This window comes from Spermophilus citellus, assembly GCF_964194105.1.
Source record: "Spermophilus citellus genome assembly, chromosome: 16".
NCBI lineage: Eukaryota > Metazoa > Chordata > Mammalia > Rodentia > Sciuridae > Spermophilus > Spermophilus citellus.
In genome coordinates, this window is record NC_138196.1 from 12467282 (window position 1) to 12491800 (window position 24519).

The 24519-nt window shown below is 37.7% G+C and overlaps 1 protein-coding gene across 1 annotated transcript in view; it reads left to right on the forward strand.

The window, feature by feature from the left end:
- Nucleotides 1-585: 585 nt before the first annotated feature.
- The window catches only part of LOC308635089 (A-kinase anchor protein 9-like), a gene marked incomplete at its 3' end in the record, with an annotated part of 43651 nt that continues 19717 nt past the window's right edge, over nt 586-24519 (forward strand). The window contains exons 1-8 of the mRNA XM_081269342.1: nt 586-676; nt 725-862; nt 2182-2265; nt 2758-2977; nt 4687-4736; nt 16308-16360; nt 19395-19640; nt 20163-20207. Of these exons, the coding sequence (XP_081125468.1) occupies nt 2808-2977; nt 4687-4736; nt 16308-16360; nt 19395-19640; nt 20163-20207 (564 nt within the window). The 5' untranslated portion in view covers nt 586-676; nt 725-862; nt 2182-2265; nt 2758-2807. The remainder of the gene's footprint in view (nt 677-724; nt 863-2181; nt 2266-2757; nt 2978-4686; nt 4737-16307; nt 16361-19394; nt 19641-20162; nt 20208-24519) is intronic.

The window sequence follows — 24519 nt, forward strand, 5'->3', positions numbered from 1 at the left end:
TAATAGTTCTTTGATATTGCAGAACAGAAAATTGGTGGCATTATTCACTGAATGCCAATATTTTCCAATAACACCTATAGGGGTACTTAAAAAATGGATAGATAATTAAAGAAAAGAGTGAAATGAGACCCAGAAACAACTAATTATAGTAAAAAATTATTATTACCTTATTTCAAATACTAGTGCACCCTTCTACTTCTTTTCCCAAAAGTTATTTTTTTAACCTTTTGGCGCGCGGCGGGGCGGGTCGGCGTGGCGGGTCGGGTCGGCGTGGCGGGGTGGGTCGGGTCGGCGTGGCGTGGCGTGGCGTGGCGTGGCGTGGCGTGGCGGGGCGGGGCGGGGCGGGGCGGCCTGAGGGGGGGCAGGCAGGTTGGCGGCAGCGGCGACTGTGGCGGCTTCGTTTCTTCTGCTAGGTAAGGTGGCGGCGCTGAGGTCGGCTTTGGGGGCAGCTAGGGCTGCGGTACCGGCGGCGGCAGCTTCGTTTCCGACGCGAGGTAAGTCGGCGGGGCTGGGGTCCGCGTGTGCGGCAGTAGGGGCAGCGGCAGCTTCCTTCCGTCCTCTAGGTAAGGCAGCGGGTCGGGTCGGGTCGGCGTGGCGCGCGGCGGGTCGGGGCGGGTCGGCGTGGCGCGCGGCGGGTCGGGGCGGGTCGGCGTGGCGCGTGGCCGGGCGGGGCGGCGTGGCGCGCGGCGGGGCGGGTCGGCGTGGAGGGGCCGGTCGGCGTGAGGAGGGGCAGCCAGGTTGGCGGCAGCGGCGACTGTGGCGGCTTCGTTTCTTCTGCTAGGTAAGGTGGCGGCGCTGAGGTCGGCTTTGGGGGCAGCTAGGGCTGCGGTAGCGGCGGCGGCAGCTTCGTTTCCGACGCGAGGTAAGTCGGCGGGGCTGGGGTCAGCGTGTGCGGCAGTAGGGGCAGCGGCAGCTTCTTTCCGTCCTCTAGGTAAGGCAGCGGGTCGGGTCGGGTCGGCGTGGCGCGCGGCGGGTCGGGTCAGGGCGGCGGGGCGCGTGGCGGGTCGGGTCGGCGTGGCGCGCGGCCGGGCGGCGTGCGGGGCGGGTCGGCGTGCGGGGCGGGTCGGCGTGCGGGGCGGGTCGGCGTGCGGGGCGGGTCGGCGTGCGGGGCGGGTCGGCGTGCGGGGCGGGTCGGCGTGCGGGGCGGGTCGGCGTGCGGGGCGGGTCGGCGTGCGGGGCGGGTCGGCGTGCGGGGCGGGTCGGCGTGCGGGGCGGGTCGGCGTGCGGGGCGGGTCGGCGTGCGGGGCGGGTCGGCGTGCGGGGGGGGGCAGCCAGGTTGGCGGCAGCGGCGACTGTGGCGGCTTCGTTTCTTCTGCTAGGTAAGGTGGCGGCGCTGAGGTCGGCTTTGGGGGCAGCTAGGGCTGCGGTACCGGCGGCGGCAGCTTCGTTTCCGACGCGAGGTAAGTCGGCGGGGCTGGGGTCCGCGTGTGCGGCAGTAGGGGCAGCGGCAGCTTCCTTCCGTCCTCTAGGTAAGTCAGCGGGTCGGGTCGGGTCGGCGGCGGGTCGGGTCCGCGTGGCGCGCGGCGGGTCGGGGCGGGTCGGCGTGGTGCGCGGCCGGGCGGGGCGGGACGGGTCGGCGTGGCGCGCGGCGGGGCGGGGCGTCGGCGTGGCGGGGGGTCGGCGGGGCGGCGGGGCGGCGACTGTGGCGGCTTCGTTTCTTCTGCTAGGTAAGGTGGCGGCGCTGAGGTCGGCTTTGGGGGCAGCTAGGGCTGCGGTAGCGGCGGCGGCAGCTTCGTTTCCGACGCAAAGTAAGTCAGCGGGGCTGGGGTCCGCGTGTGGGGCAGTAGGGGCGGCAGCGGTGGCAGCTTCCTTCAGGTGGCAAGGTAGGGCGGCGGGGCTGGGGTCCTGGAGGGTGGGCAGTTAGGGCGGCACGCGGGCGTCCGCGCCACCGGTGTCCGCGAGCTGTGGGGCCTGTGGGCTGCTCCTATTGTTTGGCGGCTGGGCCGCGAGCTGTCCATGGGCGGCCCTCCCCACAAAGGGCCGTGGAGCTGCGTGGACGCCGGCAGCAGCATCGGCTGGCCTATGAGGGCGCAGAGGTTTGTTGCAGTTCTTGGGATTTTGTTGTTTTTCCTTGGGCTTTTACCCTTCTTTTCGTTAATTTTGGATAAAATGTCCCCTGTGATGTAAAGATTGAGCAAGGAACCTTGATGATGTGTGGGTTTTTTTTTTTTTTTTTTCCAGAAATTGCAGTTTGGATTCTGCTTTTCCCATGGTGGTGGCTGGATGAATCTTCACTGCTGGCCGTGGAAAAGGCTAGAGTAGCTTGTTAGTTGAGTTTTAAATTTCCCAGTGTTGTGTTTAAAGGTTTTACGTGCATAGAAGAGGAATGTTCACCTTAAATAAGCATATGAGCGGTTAACAGGAAATGTTTTCCTCCGGGAAATAGTCAGTCTGTGACTACTTAGATCTGTAGTGACTTAACATTTTTCATAAAAATCTGTTACTTACAGTGTGTCATATGTTGTTAATAATTCTTTCCTTAAGTTCCCCTGCAAATCTTTTTCATGCCTTCTGAGAAAGTAGGCAATTGATAGATTATCCAAGGAATGGAAAAAAATGTGAGTGGGTGATTTTGGACAATCCCTGAGAGCTGGCATTGTAAGACTCATCCTATCCCCAGTAACATTTTCATACAATGAATGTGAACACTTTTGAAGCCTTTTTATAAAGATACAATTTGGGAATGATATTAAGATAAGGAAAAGCTGTTGATTGATTTCTTAGATTAACATTTCTTCCATTTTCTCTTTAAAAAAGTTTTCCAAGTGATAACTTCATGAAGATGGCCAGTGATAAGCAAATGTCCGATGATGATGACAGCGCCAGCACCAGCAGTGGCAGTTCAGATTCGGGCCAGCAAGACCCTGCTGCTCCAGAGCCTGAAGATCATGAAGAAAGAACCTTCTGCCACCCATCGGAAGAAGAGCACCAAACTCTCTAGCAAAACCACTGCTAAGCTATCCACTAGTGCTAAAAGGTAACATTGTCAGGTTGTCTTCCAAGCAATACTCCAGAAATACTTCATGACCAATTTATTTGTACTTGAATGAATTGTCATCCTTTAGGGAGCATGAAAACGTCCTCATTAAAATTATGCTTCTAAGCAAACTTATTCTGTACTTTGGTAATTTCAGCAAGAGTCCTAGAGACTGAATTCTCATTCTGACAGTTTAAGGAGTTGGCAAGGAAAATTTGTGAAACTGAATTAGATGGTACATTGGGGATGTTTCCTTTTGTGAGTTATACTCTTGAGTGAATTTAGCACGTGTCCACGTGGGTGTCAGTCCAGGCATCTGTGGTGGCAGCTTCATAAAAGGAAATGTGTCACTTTTCATGAAAGGAAATGATCAAAAAAGTTTATATTTGTTAAAAAAATGTTGATGTCAGGACTTGGCTTTTTTTGAAAGCAGATTTTAAATTTGCATAGTTTTACAAACAAGTCTTTAAATCCTGCATAATAGGTATAATTTTTTTTGTAGTTATCCCTCCTTTCTTGTGAGAACAAATAAAACTGAAAAGTAGCCATTAACAATCTCAGGTGTCACTTTGCTGTTAAAACTTTGCACATCTTTAAAACTCGTGGATGTTCTTGACATAGTAGTGAAAATCAACAGCAGGAAAAAACATTTTGTTGGTTGTAAGTGAAAGATTATTTGTTTCCTGCTGACTTTTATTTTGTATGATGGCAAAAAAATCCATCAATGGGACTCCATCATCGATAGTGGTTTTATTGAGTAAACTCTTGTATCAAACATAAAATGTACCTATAGCATTACCTAATGTTGATGTTTTGTTGTTTTTCATTGATCACAACTAAAAGAAAAAGAGAATATAAAAACTGATCAATTATTGCATTTTATAGTGATTCATGTTCTTATTTTTCTATACATTTTCACTGTCATTGCACCATTAATCAAACACTGATGAACTTGAGAATATTATATTGAATAGCAGCAGTCTTTGAAATAATTTAAAATTCTTCTCAGTGTGTTGTAATCTTGTGGAGAGAACATTAAACAACTTTTGAAAACATTTTAAATTTCAAGAAAATCAGAGAAATGCTCTTTTTCCCCTTACCTCAAGGCCCTCTTTCCTCCAAGAGTATGAAATGTAAATTTACATGCTGTACCTAAGATCAGAGAAAAGAAATATTTAAGTAAGATTGCTAAAATAGTCCTTGGAAGTTTTTCATTGGTAAAGGTATTTGTAAATTTTAAACTTTTTTAAAACAGATGAAATATTGACAAAACTATTAGTGTGCTCTTGCAATAGCTTTCTAATTTTTACCACAGTAAAAGTGGATTGAAGTCATTGTCAAAAATATTCTAGTGCTTTTCCTCCTTGCGTTTTGTCTCATTTGCATATAAGCTTGAAAAGAGAATTTCTTTGGTAAAAAGAGTTTTAAAATAGATTTTATATCCTTTTGTTGAGTAGTAGTGGAGGACTTTCTCAAATCAGATGTAAATGACTTACCTATTTACAGCAGCAAGTGAGAAAAAAGCTGCAATTTTCTGTTAAGGAGTTTGAGTTATGCCTCTAAGAACAAAGAGGAAGCAGCCATGTTAGCATTACTGAAGGCAAAACCAGCCTTGCATTTACCTGCATGATGGTAGAGGGCATTCTGATTTTCTGGTTATTCTGTAGACTGTCTCAAATCCTTTTTTTCTGTTCCCATTTCACTAACAGAATTCAGAAGGATCTAGCTGAAATAACCCTTAATCCTCTCCTAACTGCAGGTAAGAAACAAATTTTGTTGTTTTGATTTCTAAATTGTGGAACAATATCAGGAGATGAATGTATTATCCTTGAATGTATGTGCAGCAGAAGAGGCTAGCTAGCTATGTTTGCTTCCTTAAAGCTTTGCAAATGCTTTAAACAAAAATTGCCTAGGTGAATTAAATTAAATTAGGAGAAAAATACTCTTAGCATGTATCATATATTCTGTACTTATGAGTATAGTAATCTTGTGCTTCTTGCTGAGATTTGTTTGAGTGGTGTTGATTTTTCTGTTGTTTTTCTGTGGAATATATTTATTCACAAGTATTTTGTAGAAACCTGTAAGGTTTTAAGTTTTAAAGTTAGTGCTTGTGTGCAATCTGAACTGATTTTCCAAATTTAGAAATTGTTGAATATGGTGTTACAAAATGTAAAAGCATTAAACAGGAGTATAGTTGTTTCTGTTTGATTTATTTAGTAACTTGCCTAAAGGACAAATTTTATGTGCTACGCTATGGTTGTAGTTGTTATTTTCTAGAAAACACATTGTTGGAATTATTTACATTTTAAGCAAATATCCCAATGACTTGGGAAAATTCTTAGCAGTAAATTAATTGGAATTGTGAGAAGAATCAAATTCAGTGGAACTCAGAATTTAAGATTGGTTGACAAATTGTATTAAAAGTAGCTGGTTGATTTTTTTTTTTCATTTGTGCCTTATATAGTGTTCTGTTTATTTTTGAATGGTGACTGTATGGTTGACAAAATTTGTCAAATTTAAAGAGCAATATTATAAATAAATTGCATAGAAGTATGTGCTCAAGAATGAGAGGGGAAGGGATGCTATAATTAAAGCAGTGTTATGATTTAATATAAAAATGTTTTGGTGTTTAACTTGTGTTTTTGCTACAAATTGTGTTTGCTCATGTTGATCAGCACCATCTCTGAAGACTACTTGAGACATAATAAGGAATAATCCATTTTCTACTTATTGTGTGTGTTAACCAGATCCCCAGATAAGGGGGATCTGATCCTGATTTATCCAGTGAACTAACAGTTTTGCTCATATTTGTAGTCGCAGCCATTTCAGTTTAAAAAGGAGACATAAATGTGAACTAATTATAAATAGAGTGGTATGTCAGATCTCAAAATATTACTTAAAAAGTATACTACTCAATAGTGTAGCCACTTGCCACATTCTGACTGTGGACCAGGATGTTGTGGTTAGTTGAAAGTGTGATATGCTGAAAGTGTGAAAAGGCATACTGGATTTTGAAAACTTAGTACAATTTGTAAAAGAATAAATATTTTAAAGATATTTATTACATGTTGAAATAATATTTGGCATGTTTAGTAAGTGTTTTAAAAATTGTATTTTTATCATTTTAGCATAGTTATTAGAAAATTCAAAATTACGTGTGTAACTTGCATTATAATTTTGTTGAACAGTATTGCTTTAGAGAAGAAGTAAATCAGTATTTCTTTTAGCCTTCCAAATGGTGTGTCAAATCTGTACCATTTAGGAGGTCAAGTTAACTTTGCTCTGTGGAAGAATCACTTGACTTTCAGAGTATATTCTGATAATTTCCATTATGAAAGATGTAAAGATCTGTCAATTTAAAACTCACATGTCTTAAAGTTGCATGTCAGGTCAAACGTTTTTAAGGGTTTCTGTTGATTTTCTGCAAATGGCTTAAACCAGTGTATGAATGTACATCTAGAGAACATAGTGGACATATTGAATGCTTTCAGAGCAGTAATGTACTGGTACATTTGGTAAAGGAATGTACTTTAAGTGTTTAACCCAGGACTGTTTCCACAAGGTCACAGGATTATTTTAGATGGAGTAAAGTCTTTCTGTGAAATAGAAAGTAAGTTTCACTTATCTCATATTTTTTCTCTTTATATGCCAGATTTCATTTAAGTTCATGAAATAATGCTTAACATTTAGTGATTTAACTAGTGAAGCAGTAAAACTTTGGGCTTGCTTGTGCACAGTAACATGGAATACTTATATCTATTTTCTTTTGTCACAGTCTTTGGTGACTGTTGGCTATTGAAAAGGACATCTTTTAACTTCTATAGTTCTTTAATATCTGAGTTTCTTTGTGGCTGTGTAAGTGATTCAGGGAAAAAAAACAAATGTAAAATGCAAGTTTCTTAGGAAATTAGAAGTTGTTTCTTACTACTTTGGGGAGAGACTTTTTTCCATATACCTCATATGTAAAATAATGCAGATGCTTTTGTGTGTCTTTGGATTCTTCTGGGTAGAAGGTTAGTTCTTGTAATTTTGATAGAAAAGCCTAAATTTATATTGTGTTTTTGCTTCCATGCCAGAAAATGCAATAGATTTTGGTATTATATTTCTTTTAACTCATAGCCGCATAAATGAGAATTTTAGCTTTATGGTAGTTGTATTATTTAGATTTGTTAATTTATGTTGTAATTAAAAATGGGATTCCACAATCATAAGTACATTTAGAATTTGTGGGTTAATATTGCATGAGACCTTTGAAACTTTATGTTTGTTACTTCCAGGTGCAATTATTTAATTATGGCTTTTGGTAAGGGGTGTGTGTGTGTGTGTGTGTGTAAACTTGTCAAAGTATGTGACAGTGTTTTATTCTCAGCACCACATACAAATAAATAATAAATAAAGGTCCATCAACAACTAAAAAATATCTAAAAAAATGCAAAATAGGGCTGGGATGTGGCTCAGTAGTCCAGGGCCTCTGAGTTCAATCACTGGTACCAAAACAAACAAACAAACTGTTGTACTATCAAATCCTTTTTCAGCACTTGAGCTTCACTTTCTCTACTTGTACTGACAGATCAAGGTTTTCTTTTCCCAAATCTATAATTTGGTGCCAATTGTCTGTTTATCTTCTGAGCATGAAAGGGAAATCTCGGCCTTGAAAAATTTTTTTATTATTAGTGTTATTATTATTCGCCTGGTAAGAACCACAATAGTGCTTTTATGAAGCATAAGAAAATTTAGAGTTCTAAGACTTTATTCTGAAAAAAAAGTAATTTTATAAATATTATTTCATGTTCAAATATATTCATATACAGCCTTACATTTTCAAATGACCAAAGAATGAGGAACACTTAAAAATAATGTTTCATTATTCACATAGGTGGGAATAAAGTTGTAGCTTAAATTTTAGCATTAGTACTCATTCTCTAATTTTGTATTATTTCTACCTATTGTCAAACATCTAACAATATTTTAGGAATAGGATGTCAATTTTTTATGTTCATAAAGTTCAATGTAAAATAAAAAAGAATTATCCTCTTGATTATGGCTAATATTTTCTGTATAATCTTATGAATCATTACTACTGGATTAGCATTTTTCAAAACCAGGATCAAACATGTTTTTTTCAACTTTATTACCTTTTTATACCTATTATTAGAGTAAATAATTTTAAGTTAATAATTTTTTTCACGTAATGGATATGCTAAAATTAAATCCATTTCTTTATATAGACTTGTAGAAGCTACACTCAATTTTCAGATGCTATAAACAATGTCACAGTAATCTTCATATACAAGTAGTGTTCATATATATATGTGTGTGTGTGTGTGTGTATATATATATATATATATATATATAACTTGTTATATTTTGGAAGAATATTCATGAGCTAAAAGGTGTTCATATTTTTTAGTATTTTTTAAAATCAGAAGTACATTAATTTGCTCTTTGATTAGTCCAAATGAAGCTAAAACTTTTCCCATTGTCCTCCATCTTTTACAACACAGTTTTCAGTTATTAAATTGTGGAAACAATAAAGACATTACTCTGAAACAACTCTTAGTAGGCAAAAAATTAAAAAAAAATGTTATCACTATGAGATAATCTGTAAATCTTTGTGACATTTGGTTTAATTCTCAGCTCCAAACTCAATAAAATTCCAGGCATTTGCACAAGTTGTTAATTATCTAATAAAGTAACACTATTCTTCATTTTTCTAGTCTAAGGAAATATTATATTACCTTTGTAATATATGGTGGTAATAAATTTATCTTTTTTCACCATAAGTAGTGGACTTAAAATCCAGTAAATTTGATCATTCTGTTGTGCATTGGTGTTTTTTATTTGTTTTTTTTTGGGGGGGGGGTTCATTATATTGACTGATTTGAGTGATTTTCATATTGATTACTCTTCCTTTTTCTTTTTTTTTCTCTCTTCCTTCCAACATATTTAAAACCTGGAATTCTCTTTTCTTTCTTTCAAAGCAATTTTTTTAACAAATATTTTTAATTTTTTTTTTAAAAAAATATTGCCCATCTCTAAATTCTAAAATGATGTTTTACCTTAAAAATTTTTACATATTAGTATGTGTTTTAGCATTTCTTATATGTTAATGCTGCCTCTGTATTTCTTATTTAGTAAGGTATGTGCCCTGTCTCTTCCTAATTGTACAAGCATTATTTTTTTTTCAATTGATAATATCACTTTTTCATGTAAATTTTTACTATTTGATAGATATAATACTAATTTTATTTGCAATTTATGGATTCTTTTTTGTGAAGTCATTTAAAATAATTTTGCAATCAAATCTCTCATTACCCTTTCTTACGTTAGCCTTTTCTATATAAAGCCAGTTCAATGTAAAATTAAAAATTGGCTCATTAAATTTTTCACACAGTTATGATTTTGTATTTAATATTTTAAACAATAATTCATTTAATTTTCAGCCTGAGAAGAACTGGGTTAAAATGCCCATTTTCTCCATTAATATTTCAAAACTTGGAAAAGTCAGTGATCTTTGAGCATCTTTAAATGGAGCCTATTAGGAACCATAGGTGTTAAATTAGATAATGTGTGTAAACTGTTAACAGATGTCTTGCTGGTAGTAAATAATAAATGATGCGGAAAGTTATTTATGGCTTTATACATAATGAGGTGTTTTAATTTATTATTTACCAAAGACATATTTATCATAGAAGTTTAGGTTAAATATGTCTTTGGTAAATAATAAATTATTTTTATTAGTTTTGACTTATCTCTTGAAGTTGGGACATTCAAGAGATAAGTCGAAACTTACATGAATATAGACCTGAAAGTAATATGAGAGTTTTTCCAATTATAGTTGAAATATAATGAAAAATTAAAAAGTAGTCATGGATACAGGATACATAGAGAAACTTCCTGTTCAGGAACATCACTTTGGTCTTTGGAGATTTATGTCTTCATTCTCTGACTCTTTAAATGGAACAGTACAATAAATAATTAATGTCTTAAGAGTGATTGCAGATCAACAAGCAAAGATAAATACAAAAATGGTACACAACACAGTGTTCCTAATCAATATCCTTGAAGTAGTTTCAGATTTAGATTGATTCTAGGCACCCAGGCCTCTTAGACATCATCAGGAACATCTAAATTACTTTCTCACAACTTCTACAATGTTGGGGACCACAAATCAAGTCAAGATGGCATCTGGCAGTTTGCCAGGAGGAGTGGTTTGTGAGGCAACGCCACAGAGCCATTAAGATGATAAGGATTCCTTATTGGCTGACTGGTGTATCTAGATAATGCTAATTGAGTCAAGCTGTGTGTAATCAGTTAGGTATATATACCTCTGCCGTTCAGCAATAAAGTGGTGCCTGCTACCTTGAGTTCCCGCTACCTTGAGTTCCTGCTCAGTTCCCGCTGAGTTTCTCCTCAATAAAGCAGTTCTGGCTTCAACCTTCAAGTTGCTTTTCACCTCCCGGTTATTTTGCCCAGCCAGACTGCAGCACTACAAAGCCTTCTTTTTACTCTTATCACCTCAATTTAGAAGGTACCTCATTAAATTGCTTTTAGCCAATTCGCTTTCCAAAAAACTCACATTTCACATACAATAAAGAAATTTCTTTAGCTCTACTCTTAACTTGCACTTGATAGCATACGGGCATGATCCATTTTTACTAAATAGCAGAAGAGAAAGTGTTATGTTAAGGGCAGTGGGAGTTTAATTTTCTGTATCATTTAAAATTACTTGAGTGCATCCCCAAAGAAAACTAATAATTAGCTTCAATGTAAATAAAACCTTAGCATGATTTTTTGCATATACTAGCAAAAGATATATAAGTGAAAATAATCTACGAAAGTTCATAATGCTTATCTACCACACAAGAAATCTATGGGATAATAATAACAAGAGACAAAATTTGATGTGTATCAGGAGAAATATATTTTAGTGAAAAAAAGTTTGAAATGTAATTGTGGCTTTAAAATACTCTTCTATATTAGATTATATAAATACACATATTTAATTTTATTGTAGTTAGCAAAAGAGAAATATTGCATCCTGGTCACTCTCCAGAAATCTGCTCACGTCACAGATGGGTGGACAGACAGCACTCTGACTCACCCTGTGCAGGCAAGCAAGGAGCTTCCTGTCCCAGCCACATCAGAGGAAGATACAAGACAAGCACCAGTTCACCTACCATGGTATGAGGATGGATGTAGGGACCAATGCCCAAAGACACATTATTTTTAACAAATGCAACACTCACTTTCTCAGCCACTGGAAGTGGAGCATGGGTCTACAGGGGGGAGTGGCCAATCTGACCTATGGCCTCTCACCCACCTACCAGCACCACTCACCAGGGTTGCTAGGAGGTGCAGTCATCGGCTGACTGCACCAGGCATGCTGGGTCACAGTGACTACTGCATCCATATGTCAGCACTTAGGAACCCCTCAGTTCCACTGGACCTGGGAGAGACTGGAGGGGGATGGGAGGATTTGAGGATATACTTTAATATGTGTATATATAAGTATTTACTTGTTATATCTTATATGTGTGTATATATGTATATATTTTACGTATTTATCATGTCTTTATATGTGTATATATATATTATGTGTGTATATACATACATGCTTATGAACTTTGTACTTCCATGTGTATATTGATACTGAATTGAGAGTAGAGCTTCTATTTATCGGCTTTATTTTTTTGAATACTGTTTCTTCCACATTGTTAACTCTGGTTTGGAAGCATAGAGGGAATAATTTAATTTCCATGTCTCATAAATATAATACATATCAGTCAAAGAATAAAATTTCAATACTTCCACAGTATGATTACTGGAAGCATTCTGGGGTTTTATTGTTAGTTTTGGTTTTGGTTTTTAGCATATACTCTCTCATTTCTTTTTTTCTTTCTTTCATTTTTATTTTTTGCATTTTCTTTTTCTTTTTTGCCAGTGTTTTTTAAATTGATTTAAAATAAATAAATGACAGCAGAATGCATTACAATTCTTATGACACATATACAACACATATTTTCATGTCTCTGGTTGTATATAAGGTATGTTGACACCAATTTGTGTCTTCATATATTTACTCTGGATAATGATGTCTATCATATTCCAACATCCTTGCTAGTCCCCTGACCCTTCTTTTCCCTCCCACCCCTCTGCCCTATCTAGATTTCATCTATTCCTCCCATGTTTCCCATCCCTACCCCTCTATCAGTTAGCCTCCTTATATCAGAGAGAACATTCAGCATTTGTTGTTTTGGGATTTGCTAACTTCACTTAGCATTATGTTCTCCAACACCATCCATTTACCTGCAAATGCCATGATTTTATTCTCTTTTATTGATGATTAAAATTCCATTGTGTATACATGACACATTTCTTTTATCCATTCATCCACTGAAGAGCATCTAGATTGGCTCCGTAGTTCAGCTATTGTGAATTGTGCTGCTGTAAACATTGTTGTGGCTGTGTTCCTGTAGGATGCTGTTTTTAAGTCCTTTGAGTATAGACTGAGAAGAGGGATAGCTGGGTCAAATGCTGGTTCCATTCCCAGATTTCCAAGGAATCTCCATACTGCTTTCCATATTGGCTGCACCAATTTGTAGTCCCACCAGTAATGTATGAGTGTGCCTTTTTCCCCTACATCCTCGCCAACACTGTTGTTGTTTGTCTCCATAATAGCTACCATTCGGACTGGAGTGAGATGATATCTAAGAGTAGTTTTGATTTGCATTTCTCTAATTGCTAGAGATGATGAGAATTTTTCAAATATTTGTTGATTGACTCTATATCCTCTTCTAGAAGTGTCTTTTCAGGTCCTTGGCCAATTTGTTGATTTTTTTTTTTTTGATGCTTTTTGAGTTCTTTATATACCCCAGAGATTAGTGCTCTATCTGATGTGTGAGGGGGTAAAAATTTGCTCTCAGTATGTAGGTTCTCTGTTCACCTCAGATTGTTTCTTTTGCTGAGAAGAAACTTTTTAGTTTGATTCCATCCAATTTATTGATTCTTGATTTTAATTATTGCGCTATAGGAATCTTACTAAGGAAGTTGGGGCTTAATACCACATGATGAAGATTAGGCCTTCTTTTTCTTCTATTAGACACAGAGTCTCTGGTTTAATTTCTAGGTCCTTCATCCACTTTGAGTTGACTTTTATGCAAGGTGAGAGGGATTTAATTTCATTTTGTTGCATATGGATTTCCAGTTTTCCTAGCACCATTTGTTGCTGTCTTTTCTCCAGTGCATGTTTTTGGCACCTTTGTCTAATATAAGATAATTGTAATTTGGGGGGGTTAGTCTCTGTGTCCTCTATTCTGTATCATTGGTCTACCAGTCTGTTTTGGTGCTGATACCATGCTGTTTTTGTTACTATTGCTCTGTAGTATAGTTTAATATCTGGTATAGTGATGTTTCATTTTTCTTGCTAAGGATTGCTTTAGCTATTTTGGGTCCCTTAATTTTCAGATTAATTTCACGATTACTTTTTCTGTTTCTATGAGGAATGCCATTGGGATTTTGATTGGAATCGCATTGAATCTGTATAGTTCTTTTGGTAGTATAGTCATTTGATGATAATAATTCTTCTTATCCAAGAGCAAAGTAGGTCTTTCCATCTTCTAAGGTCTTCTTTTATTTCTTTCTTTAGGGACCTATAGTTTGCATTGTATAGATCTATCATCTCTTTTGTTGTTGATTCCCAAGTATCTTATTTTTTGAAGTTATTGTAAATGGGGTAGTTTCCTCATTTCTTTCTCAGAGGATTTTTCACTGTTATACAGAAATGCCTTTGATTTATGAGTGTTGATTTTGTATCCTACTAAGCTGAATTCATTTAGTATTTCTAGAAGTTTTCTGGTGGAGCTTTTTGGGTCTTCTATGTATAGAATTATATCATGAACAAATAGTGCCAGTTTGAGTTGTTCTTTTCCTGTGTGTATCCTTTTAATTCTTTCATGTGTGTAATTGCTCTGGCCAGTGTTTCAAGAACTGTGTTGAATAGAAGTAGTGAAAGAAGGCATCCCTGTCTTATTCCAGTTTTTAGAGAAAATGCCTTTAATTTTTCTCTATTTAAAATGATGTTGGCCTGAGGCTTAGCATAGATAGCTTTTACGATGTCGAGATATGTTCCTGTTATTCCTAGTTTTCCTAGTGTTTTGAACATGTAAAGGTGCTGTATTTTGTTAGATGCTTTTTCTGCATCTATTGAGGTGATCATATGATTCTTTTCTTTGAGTCTATTGATGTGATGAATTACATTTATTGATTTTTGTATGTTGAATCAACCTTTCATCCATGGGCTGCATCCCATTTGATCATGGTGCACAATCTTTTCAATATGTTTTTGTATTTGATTTGCCAGAATTTTATTGAGAATTTTTGCATCTATGTTCATTAGAGATATTGGTCTGAGGTTTTCTTTCTTTAATGTGTCTTTGCCTGGTTTTAGTATCAGGGTCATATTGGCTTCATAGAATGAGTTTGGAAGTTGCTGCCTCTTTTTATATTTCCTGAAATAGTATTTAGGAGTTCTTCTTTAAAGGTCTTGTAGAACTTGGCTGAGTATACATCCGATCCTAGGTTTTTCTTGACTGGTAAGCTTCTGATGGTGTGTTCTATTTTATCACTTGATATTAGTCTGTTTAAGTTGTGTATGTCTTCCTGATTCAATCTGGGCAAATTGTATGACTGAAGAAATTTGTCCATGCCTTCAGTGTCTTCTATTTTATTGGAGTATAAGTTTTCAAAATATTTTCTAATTATCCTCTGTATTTCTGTAGTGTCTGTTGTGATATTAGCTTTTTCATCATGTGTGCTAGTAATTTGAGTTTTCTCTCTTCTTTTCTTTATTAGCATAGCTAAGGGACTTTCAGTTTTATTAATTTTTTAAAAACTAACTTTTTGTTAATTTTTCAATTGCTTCTTTTGTTTTGATTTCAGCTCTAATTTTAATTATTTCTTGCCTTCTACTGCTTTTGCTGCTGATTTGTTCTTCTTTTCCTAGGGATTTAGATATAGTGTGAGGTCATTTATTTGTTGACTTTATTTTTAAGGAATTAACTTCATGCATTTAATTTTCCTCTTAGTATTGCTTTCATAGTGTCCAAGAGATTTTGATATGTTCTGTCTATGTTCTCATTTACCCCTAAGAATTTTTTTAATCTCCTTCTTGATGTCTTCTGTAACCCATTGTTCTTTCAGTAGCATATTATTTAGTCTCCAAGGGATGGTGAAAATTTTATTTTTTATTTTGTAGTTCATTTCCAATTTCACTCCATTATGATCCGATAAAATGCATGGTAGTATCTCTACTTTTTTGTATTTGCTAAGAGTTGCTTTGTATGATATTATATGGTCTATTTTAGAGAAGGATCTATGTGCTGCTGAGAAAAAAAGTGTATCCCCTTAATCCAGGTTGGCAGCGGGGCGGGCGGGCCCGGCCATGGGGGGGGGCGGGCCACAGCGGTGGGGGGCCAGGCCGCGGGGGGCCGGCCACAGGGGGGGGGGGGGGGCCCCCGGGCCGCGGCGGCGCAGGGGGCCTGGCCCCATGGGGCCAGGCCACGGGAGGGCCAGGCCACAGGGGGGGGCCTGCAGCGGCGGCGCGGGGGCCGGGCGGCGCGGGGGCCGGGCGGCGCGGGGGCCGGGCGGCGCGGGGGCCGGGCGGCGCGGGGGCCGGGCGGCGCGGGGGCCGGGCGGCGCGGGGGGAGGGCGGCGCGGGGGGAGGGCGGCGCGGGGGGAGGGCGGCGCGGGGGGAGGGCGGCGCGGGGGGAGGGCGGCGCGGGGGGAGGGCGGCGCGGGGGGAGGGCGGCGCGGGGGGAGGGCGGCGCGGGGGGAGGGCAACGGCGGCGGGGGGCCAGGCCGCTCCGGAGGCCGCTGCAGCGCAGGGGGGAGGGGCCGCGGCGGTGCGGGGGCCGGCCCTGTTCTGGAAGCACTGAATCCCCTGAACGGTGGGGGTCGTCCAGGAGGCTGGAGCCCCCCAGCCCGCACTAAGGACTGGGTTAGAACATTCAGCCCCGCGAGGCCGCCGGGGCGGGGCCGCGGGCACACCTGCCAGGCAACGAGGCATTCCAGGCGCCTGCATGCTGTGACGTGTCTTGACTCCCACCTCACTCTGTGTTTACCTGGAGACGGAGATGGTGGTGACTACTGCTGTACTGGTGTGGACGAGGACGACTGGCCAGTGATTGCAGCTACTGACTGGTTTTGTTCCTGCCCGGCCGGCCGGGCTCTGCGGCCTGGATCCCAGAGCTAGCTGTCCCACCTTGGTCTGAACCGGTTTTTCCTTTCTACCCCCGACCCCCTCCCTGTTCTTTCCCTGCCTACCCCTAAGAAGCCATGGAGGACGAAGAAAGAAGGAGAAAGATAGAAGCTGGTAGAAAGAAGGTAGGAGAGCAGGGGACCGCCGGGCCAGAGGTGGGAGGCGGTGGCCGGGAAAGGGTGGGAGGAGGCCTGGGGAAAGAGTTTGCGGCAGCCGGGTGCGCTGCGCTCGGAGGGAGGTGCTGCAGGGTCTGGGTTTCCTCCCCTCCCTCCTGTCCCTTTTCCTTTTAAAAAATTCAACATAGGGGCTGGGGATGTGGCTCAAGCCGTAGCGTGCTTGCCTGGCATGCGTGCGGCCCGGGTTCGATCCTCAACACCACATACAAACAAAGATGTTGTGTCTGCCGATAACTAAAAAATAAATATTAAAATATTCTCTCTCTCTCTCTCTGTCTCTCTCTCTTTTAAAAAAATAGATAAAAAATTCAACATACATTTATTTAATATTGCTCTAGGCTTTTAATATATAGAAGTAGGGAGGAAAAAAAGTCCTTGCCCTCATGGGGTTTACCTTCTGGTTAATTTTTCTGAAAAAATAATATAAATCATATAATGAGTAATATAGGCCTAGAACATTATCTTTTTAATTATGTCTGTAGAAGTGATTCATTCTAAATACTATAATGGAACTACTTGTACTTTTTATTCCATATCTGTGTGCTACTTTTTGCATTTAGTAACAGATATTCTTATTTTGGAGGGTTTTTTTTTTGTTGTTGTTGTTGTTTAAATCAAACTTTCCATTCTTTATTTATTTATCTTTCATTTTGTGCTGACGGTTTAACCTGGGCCCTGTGTGCATGCTAGGCAAGCACTCTACCACTGAGCCACATCCCCAGACCTAAGTCATTCTTTCTATAATGCAAAGTTAATAATTTTTTTCCTTTGTTATATATTTGACATTTGAATAAATATTAGATATAAATTATTGATATAATCTGACACTTGGAATTTTAAGCAAAATCATCATCTTTGCCTTGATAAATTTTGCTGACTAAATATATTCTAATGCAGAAACATGATATTTCAAGAAGTTTCTGAAATTGAGTATATTAGAAATCTCATTATTAGTATTTATTTTTTGGCATTGCATTCTCTCTAAGGGATGTTTTAAAATAATGCTCCTGGATTTTTGATTCTATTTATAGATAAAGTATTTGCCAATATTCTAGTTAGTTTATTTTTAAGAATGATCTGCTATGCTTCAAGTAGTTCAAGTACATTCCAGCAGCTTAATAATGTGCAAATAGAGGCAACTGGTCTTGCACCTGTTCCTCAACCCACTGGGTAGTTACTAAATAACTGGGGAAAATGTTAAATGTGAAATATTTTTATACTTTGTAAGTATAATCATGAGCTATTTTTGACTTATGAATTAAATATCTTAATTAAGGGAATAGGACATGTTTATATGCTTTTCTTCATCCACAGCAGATAATTTAAGTATAAAATGTTATTTATAAATAATATATTTGCCACATATTTTGATAGTAACATTAGCAAGATTGCTTTAATACTTTAGATAATAAGAAATTTATTTGCTGTCTTTGTAATTGGTCTGGTTAATAGTTATGGTAATTCTAAGCATATATTTCCTCTTTTTAAGGCAGAAAGGAACTTACATGTGGTCTTCTTTTTTCTCCTCTTAAGAGTGATTCAGGAGCTCAAATTAAATTTAAGAAGTCTTTGTCAGTAGTTGCTTTATACAAAAATCAGAAAACTTAACTCTATTTAAAAAAATACAGTAATAGCTCAGCAATAGATCCTTTGCCTAGCACGTACAAGGCTGTGGGTTTGATCCTCAGTACTACATAAAAATAAATAAAATAAAGGTATTGTGTCCATCAAAAAAAATTCATAAGAATAAATAAATAAAATGTAAGTGAGCAATAGGAAAAATACCTGTAATCTGAACTCCAAATGTAAACAAAAGTTGTTAAGGTTGTAGTTTTCCAGAATTTATCTATGCCTATGAATATAATGATATTTAAATTCATACTGGATATAATCATTGAAAGCTATGAGCCTGAGACTTGCCTTATCTTTTTAAAAATGAAGTATAAATTTCCTTTCATGAAAAGAAATAGATATGCTACAATACTACTTTATACCTGCTATTGTATCACAAAGTCTTTAATAGCAATTGCTTGCATTGGTATTTTTAATATAAGTTCACCATAATTAGTCTAGTGTTACCTGGTATATAATGTGTACTTCTGATTTTAGGTGGTAAGAAAATATTTTAGGTCTTAAAAAACTTTGGATAGTATTGTAAGAAAGTTTTTACCGTTTTCAGTTTTCTTTCTGCTTATGATAACGAAAATCTGTTTGATGCTTGTCTGTCTTTAACAGTCTTTTATTTTGTCCATTTTTTTCATAGCCTTCAGCAACCTCTAACTAAAATCTCAATAATAGATTTATCATTTCTTTTATTTTCAATTTATCTCTTAAAAGAAATAACAAGTGATATTAACTTTCAATTTAAAGAAAATACACTGTTTAAAATATATTAAGTAAATGATAACGTATCGATGACTAGGGTTTGGTACAAATTCTGATGATGACAGACAAATGATAAAACACTGCTGTTTAAAATTTTAAGTTACTTGTAAGTTTTTCCCACTATAAATATGGCTGCAGTGAGCATTTGTATAGCTAATAGGCTAATTATCTTTTTTGTATAAAAGATAATTATAGACGATATCTTTTGTATAAAGTAGTAGAACAGAACAAGTGTGTTTGGAGCTCCTTGTTTTTGTGTGTATTTTCATATAATCTTAAATCCAGAGATTATACTGTGAATGAGAGTCCCTCTATTCCCCTATTCTAGTTATAGAATAGTTATTCCCCTAACTCAGCTAATTTCCTCTTCTTTAGACTTGACATGTTCATTTCTTTCCCCTCAATATTTAATAAGTTCATTCACAAGTACCTAGTGTTACAAACTTTACAACCCGAATATTCAATCCAATAGTTATTCTGAAACTGTGAAGTCATCTATATTATTATCATCATTTTAATTTGGTGATAGTTTGATCTTTTAAAGAAAGTGATCCCAAAGAAAAATTATCATTGATGTTAATGATACTTTTTCCTGTAGCTTGCCGAGTTTCGAGAAAGAAGAGCTGGATTGGATGGACAAAACCCTCATAAGAAGCCAAAAAAGAAGAAAACCTCAAGCAATAAAAATGATGTTCATGGCTTGAATATTGATCAATCAAAGAGTGAGGAGATGTTCATAAATAGTTCTCAGGGTGTTGGATCGGCCGTGATGCCTGAATCCACAATAATGAGAACTCTAAACAATGAAGAAACGCTTAAACATGAACAAGTCTTTTCTGTTGATGTAAGTATTCATCCAGATTCTAAAACATTCTACCTCTAACTAGAAAGTAGTGGCAGTGAAAAGTCATTAGCATCCACCTGAGGGAAGCTTGACAAAGTCATTGACTTTTTAGCATCAAGAATTGATAATTCTTTTAAAGAACTTGAATTTTTCTGATGGCATGTTAAGGATTTAGTTTTATTTAAAAGAGTTACATAAATTAGAGGAATGGTGTCTTTGATGCTTTTGGCTTACAGATGACATCTACTATATATGTAAAAGTTCTTGGTACTTTTGTATTTATAACAATGCCTTGTGATAAATTTTATATGCATTATTATAAGTCATTGTAATTCATAATGAAATGAAATTTTTAAAGATTTGGATAATTTTTACTAGTTTTTTAATAGTATTTTTGTGAATTTTCTATCATTGTTACTAACAGCAATGTCTTAGTAAAGCAGGATTTTTTTTTTTTGTAAAGTATGATATTTAGCAGGGGAAAAATGTCATAATTGTAATCATGTTTTACTTTTGTTTTAGCTGGAAAGTGAGATTTCAACCACAGCAGATGATTACACTTCGGAGGTAAGACTAACATATCCCAATTAAAAATGTCATAGATAAAATTGATATTTTTTTGAAATTATTGATTGTTGGTACTTTATTTCTTATAAATTATATGCTTCTGTATATATTTAATATAACTTAACATAATATAATATAAATGGATTGAAAAACTGAAAATTATATTTTACTGCTGTATCTTTTTCCAGTGGTTAGCTAAAGTCTTAACTGTTTGAATTGCTTAATCCTTAATTATATAGCAGCCCTATTTTGGTTTTTAGGAAAGTGAGTCTGCATTTCTAGGACCCATGACCATTTTAAGATAGCCATTTAGCACAGTAAAATTTTTATAATTTAGTATGATTTTTATAGTAATGCTTTTTACAAATGTTTGAATACTAGTTTAATAAAATGTGTTTATTGGAATTAATGTTGCTGTAGTGTGGTGTATGTGTGCATGTGTGTACGTGTGTGTTACTGGGCATTGAACTGAGGGCCTTGTACATGCTAGGAAAGCACTTTGTCACCAAGCTACATTCCCAGCCCTTTTTCAGTTTCATTTTAAGATGGATTCTCACTAAGTTGCCCAGGCTATCTTTGAACTTGTGATCCTCCTGATGCATGGTGTGCATCACCATGCCTGACAATGATGATTTTTATTTTAGGTGATAAACTGTAAAATAGGCATTGGTCTCTTAAGAAATACCTGCCTTCTTTATATGTTTGCAATAAGTATCACTTTGTTATCTTATTCTTTTTAGATATGATTGTCATTTCTTTGCTCCCAAATTTAGAGTACATGGAAAATTATTATTTACTCTAAATGTTTAAGCAACTTAGTATATTTCATAAGTCTGAATTTATTGTAGGCTTCTAATAGAAAACCTAGGTTCTTTTTTTTTAAGAGAGAGAGAGAGAATGAATATGAACCTTTTTTGTAGATGGACACAACACGATGCCTTTATTTTATTTTATTTTTTTTAATGTGGTGCTGAGACTCAAACCCAGGTCCCGCCCATGCTAGGCGAGCGCTCTACCACTGAGCCACAATCCCAGCTCGAAAAACTATGTTCTTAAATTAACATATTACAGTTTTTATTTTTGTTGTTTGGGTGTGGGTGTATGTTTGTTACTGGGGATTAAACCCAGGGATGCTCTACCACTGAGCTACATTCCCAGCTGTTTTTATCTGAAACTGACTTGCTAAGTTGCTCAGGCTAGCCTTGTACTTGCAAACCAGAATTATCTCAACTTTATCCATGGTGTGGTTGACTCTGAGGACCTGCCTTTGAACATCTCCCAAGAAAATGCTCCAGCAGAGCAAAATCTTGAAAGTCATTCACAAAGACATTGTTAAAATTTGCCTTGAGCTTTTTTCTGAGCTGGCACAAAATAAAGAAAACTACAGGAAAAAAAATGTCAGAGGCATTCTCTAAAACTCTCTAAAACCTGGAAGCTCTGAGGACTCCCAATAACTACTGATGCCTTTCTGAGCTGCTTGACTATCATACCTCCCAGTCTGGAGGTGAGATCACTTTTCTGTCAAAAATGTCTGTTGCCTGAAGGAGACTCAGGTCTCATCACTGAAGAGAGCAAAGATCAGATAGCAACTCTGCTTTTGTGGAGTGGAGAAACAGGGCTTTCAGGTTGTGTATTGGTGAGTATTGCATGCTGTAGCTTGGGGAATTTGGTGGGAAGGCCTGCAACTAACTAAAGATGAGGATGAGAAGAATGAAATGGAGGGGAGTGAGGTGAAGTTTGAGAACTCTTCTGCAAACTTGAAAGAAATCTTAGATAAGAAGTTGAGAATCTTAGTTATGAAGGTTGTGACAATCCTCCAGTAGGCTGTCTTCAACCTGCTGCATTGTGACTGGTACTCAGGGCTGAACAGCGAACTCAGAGCAGATCATAACAGTCCAGGCACTTCAAGACAACTCTACAGTGGGCAACATGATGACCAGAAAGTACTAGGAGATAGATCCTAACCAACTCATTGTGGGGCATTATAAATATGTTTAAACTGAATTAGAGGAGAACTAACTGAATATTTGCTATAGAGGTATTAGATATAATTATTATACTGGATAAATAATTTATGTAATACTGATAACATGATATTTGACATGATCTTTGATGGATATTTACAAATATTCATTTTATTACACTGTTACTTCAAAATAGAAATTTTAGTGTGTACTAAAATCAGAATGTGTCATTTCTGAGTCATGAAAAACTAATTGAAATTTAGAAGTATTATAATTTGAAAATTATCACAAGTGACTTTATATCTAGAATTAGTATTCCTACATTCTTGTGGTTTTTCACCAATTGCAATAATGTGTTAACAAAAGTTGGTTTTTTGCCTTCCCTTTAGCTTTATTTCCCTGCCTACCCTGCAGAAGCCGTAAAGGACGAAGAAAGAAGGAGAAAGATAGAAGCTGGTAGAAAGAAGGTAGGAGAGCAGGGGACCGCCGGGCCAGAGGTGGGAGGCGGTGGCCGGGAAAGGGTGGGAGGAGGCCTGGGGAAAGAGTTTGCGGCAGCCGGGTGCGCTGCGCTCGGAGGGAGGTGCTGCAGGGTCTGGGTTTCCTCCCCTCCCTCCTGTCCCTTTTCCTTTTAAAAAATTCAACATAGGGGCTGGGGATGTGGCTCAAGCCGTAGCGTGCTTGCCTGGCATGCGTGCGGCCCGGGTTCGATCCTCAACACCACATACAAACAAAGATGTTGTGTCTGCCGATAACTAAAAAATAAATATTAAAATATTCTCTCTCTCTCTCTCTGTCTCTCTCTCTTTTAAAAAAATAGATAAAAAATTCAACATACATTTATTTAATATTGCTCTAGGCTTTTAATATATAGAAGTAGGGAGGAAAAAAAGTCCTTGCCCTCATGGGGTTTACCTTCTGGTTAATTTTTCTGAAAAAATAATATAACTCATATAATGAGTAATATAGGCCTAGAACATTATCTTTTTAATTATGTCTGTAGAAGTGATTCATTCTAAATACTATAATGGAACTACTTGTACTTTTTATTCCATATCTGTGTGCTACTTTTTGCATTTAGTAACAGATATTCTTATTTTGGAGGGTTTTTGTTGTTGTTGTTTAAATCAAACTTTCCATTCTTTATTTATTTATCTTTCATTTTGTGCTGACGGTTTAACCTGGGCCCTGTGTGCATGCTAGGCAAGCACTCTACCACTGAGCCACATCCCCAGACCTAAGTCATTCTTTCTATAATGCAAAGTTAATAATTTTTTCCTTTGTTATATATTTGACATTTGAATAAATATTAGATATAAATTATTGATATAATCTGACACTTGGAATTTTAAGCAAAATCTTCATCTTTGCCTTGATAAATTTTGCTGACTAAATATATTCTAACGCAGAAACATGATATTTCAAGAAGTTTCTGAAATTGAGTATATTAGAAATCTCATTATTAGTATTTATTTTTTGGCATTGCATTCTCTCTAAGGGATGTTTTAAAATAATGCTCCTGGATTTTTGATTCTATTTATAGATAAAGTATTTGCCAATATTCTAGTTAGTTTATTTTTAAGAATGATCTGCTATGCTTCAAGTAGTTCAAGTACATTCCAGCAGCTTAATAATGTGCAAATAGAGGCAACTGTTCTTGCACCTGTTCCTCAACGCACTGGGTAGTTACTAAATAACTGGGGAAAATGTTAAATGTGAAATATTTTTATACTTTGTAAGTATAATCATGAGCTATTTTTGACTTATGAATTAAATATCTTAATTAAGGGAATAGGACATGTTTATATGCTTTTCTTCATCTACAGCAGATAATTTAAGTATAAAATGTTATTTATAAATAATATATTTGCCACATATTTTGATAGTAACATTAGCAAGATTGCTTTAATACTTTAGATAATAAGAAATTTATTTGCTCTCTTTGTAATTGGTCTGGTTAATAGTTATGGTAATTCTAAGCATATATTTCCTCTTTTTAAGGCAGAAAGGAACTTACATGTGGTCTTCTTTTTTCTCCTCTTAAGAGTGATTCAGGAGCTCAAATTAAATTTAAGAAGTCTTTGTCAGTAGTTGCTTTATATAAAAATCAGAAAACTTAACTCTATTTTAAAAAATACAGTAATAGCTCAGCAATAGATCCTTTGCCTAGCACGTACAAGGCTGTGGGTTTGATCCTCAGTACTACATAAAAATAAATAAAATAAAGGTATTGTGTCCATCAAAAAAATTCATAAGAATAAATAAATAAAATGTAAGTGAGCAATAGGAAAAATACCTGTAATCTGAACTCCAAATGTAAACAAAAGTTGTTAAGGTTGTAGTTTTCCAGA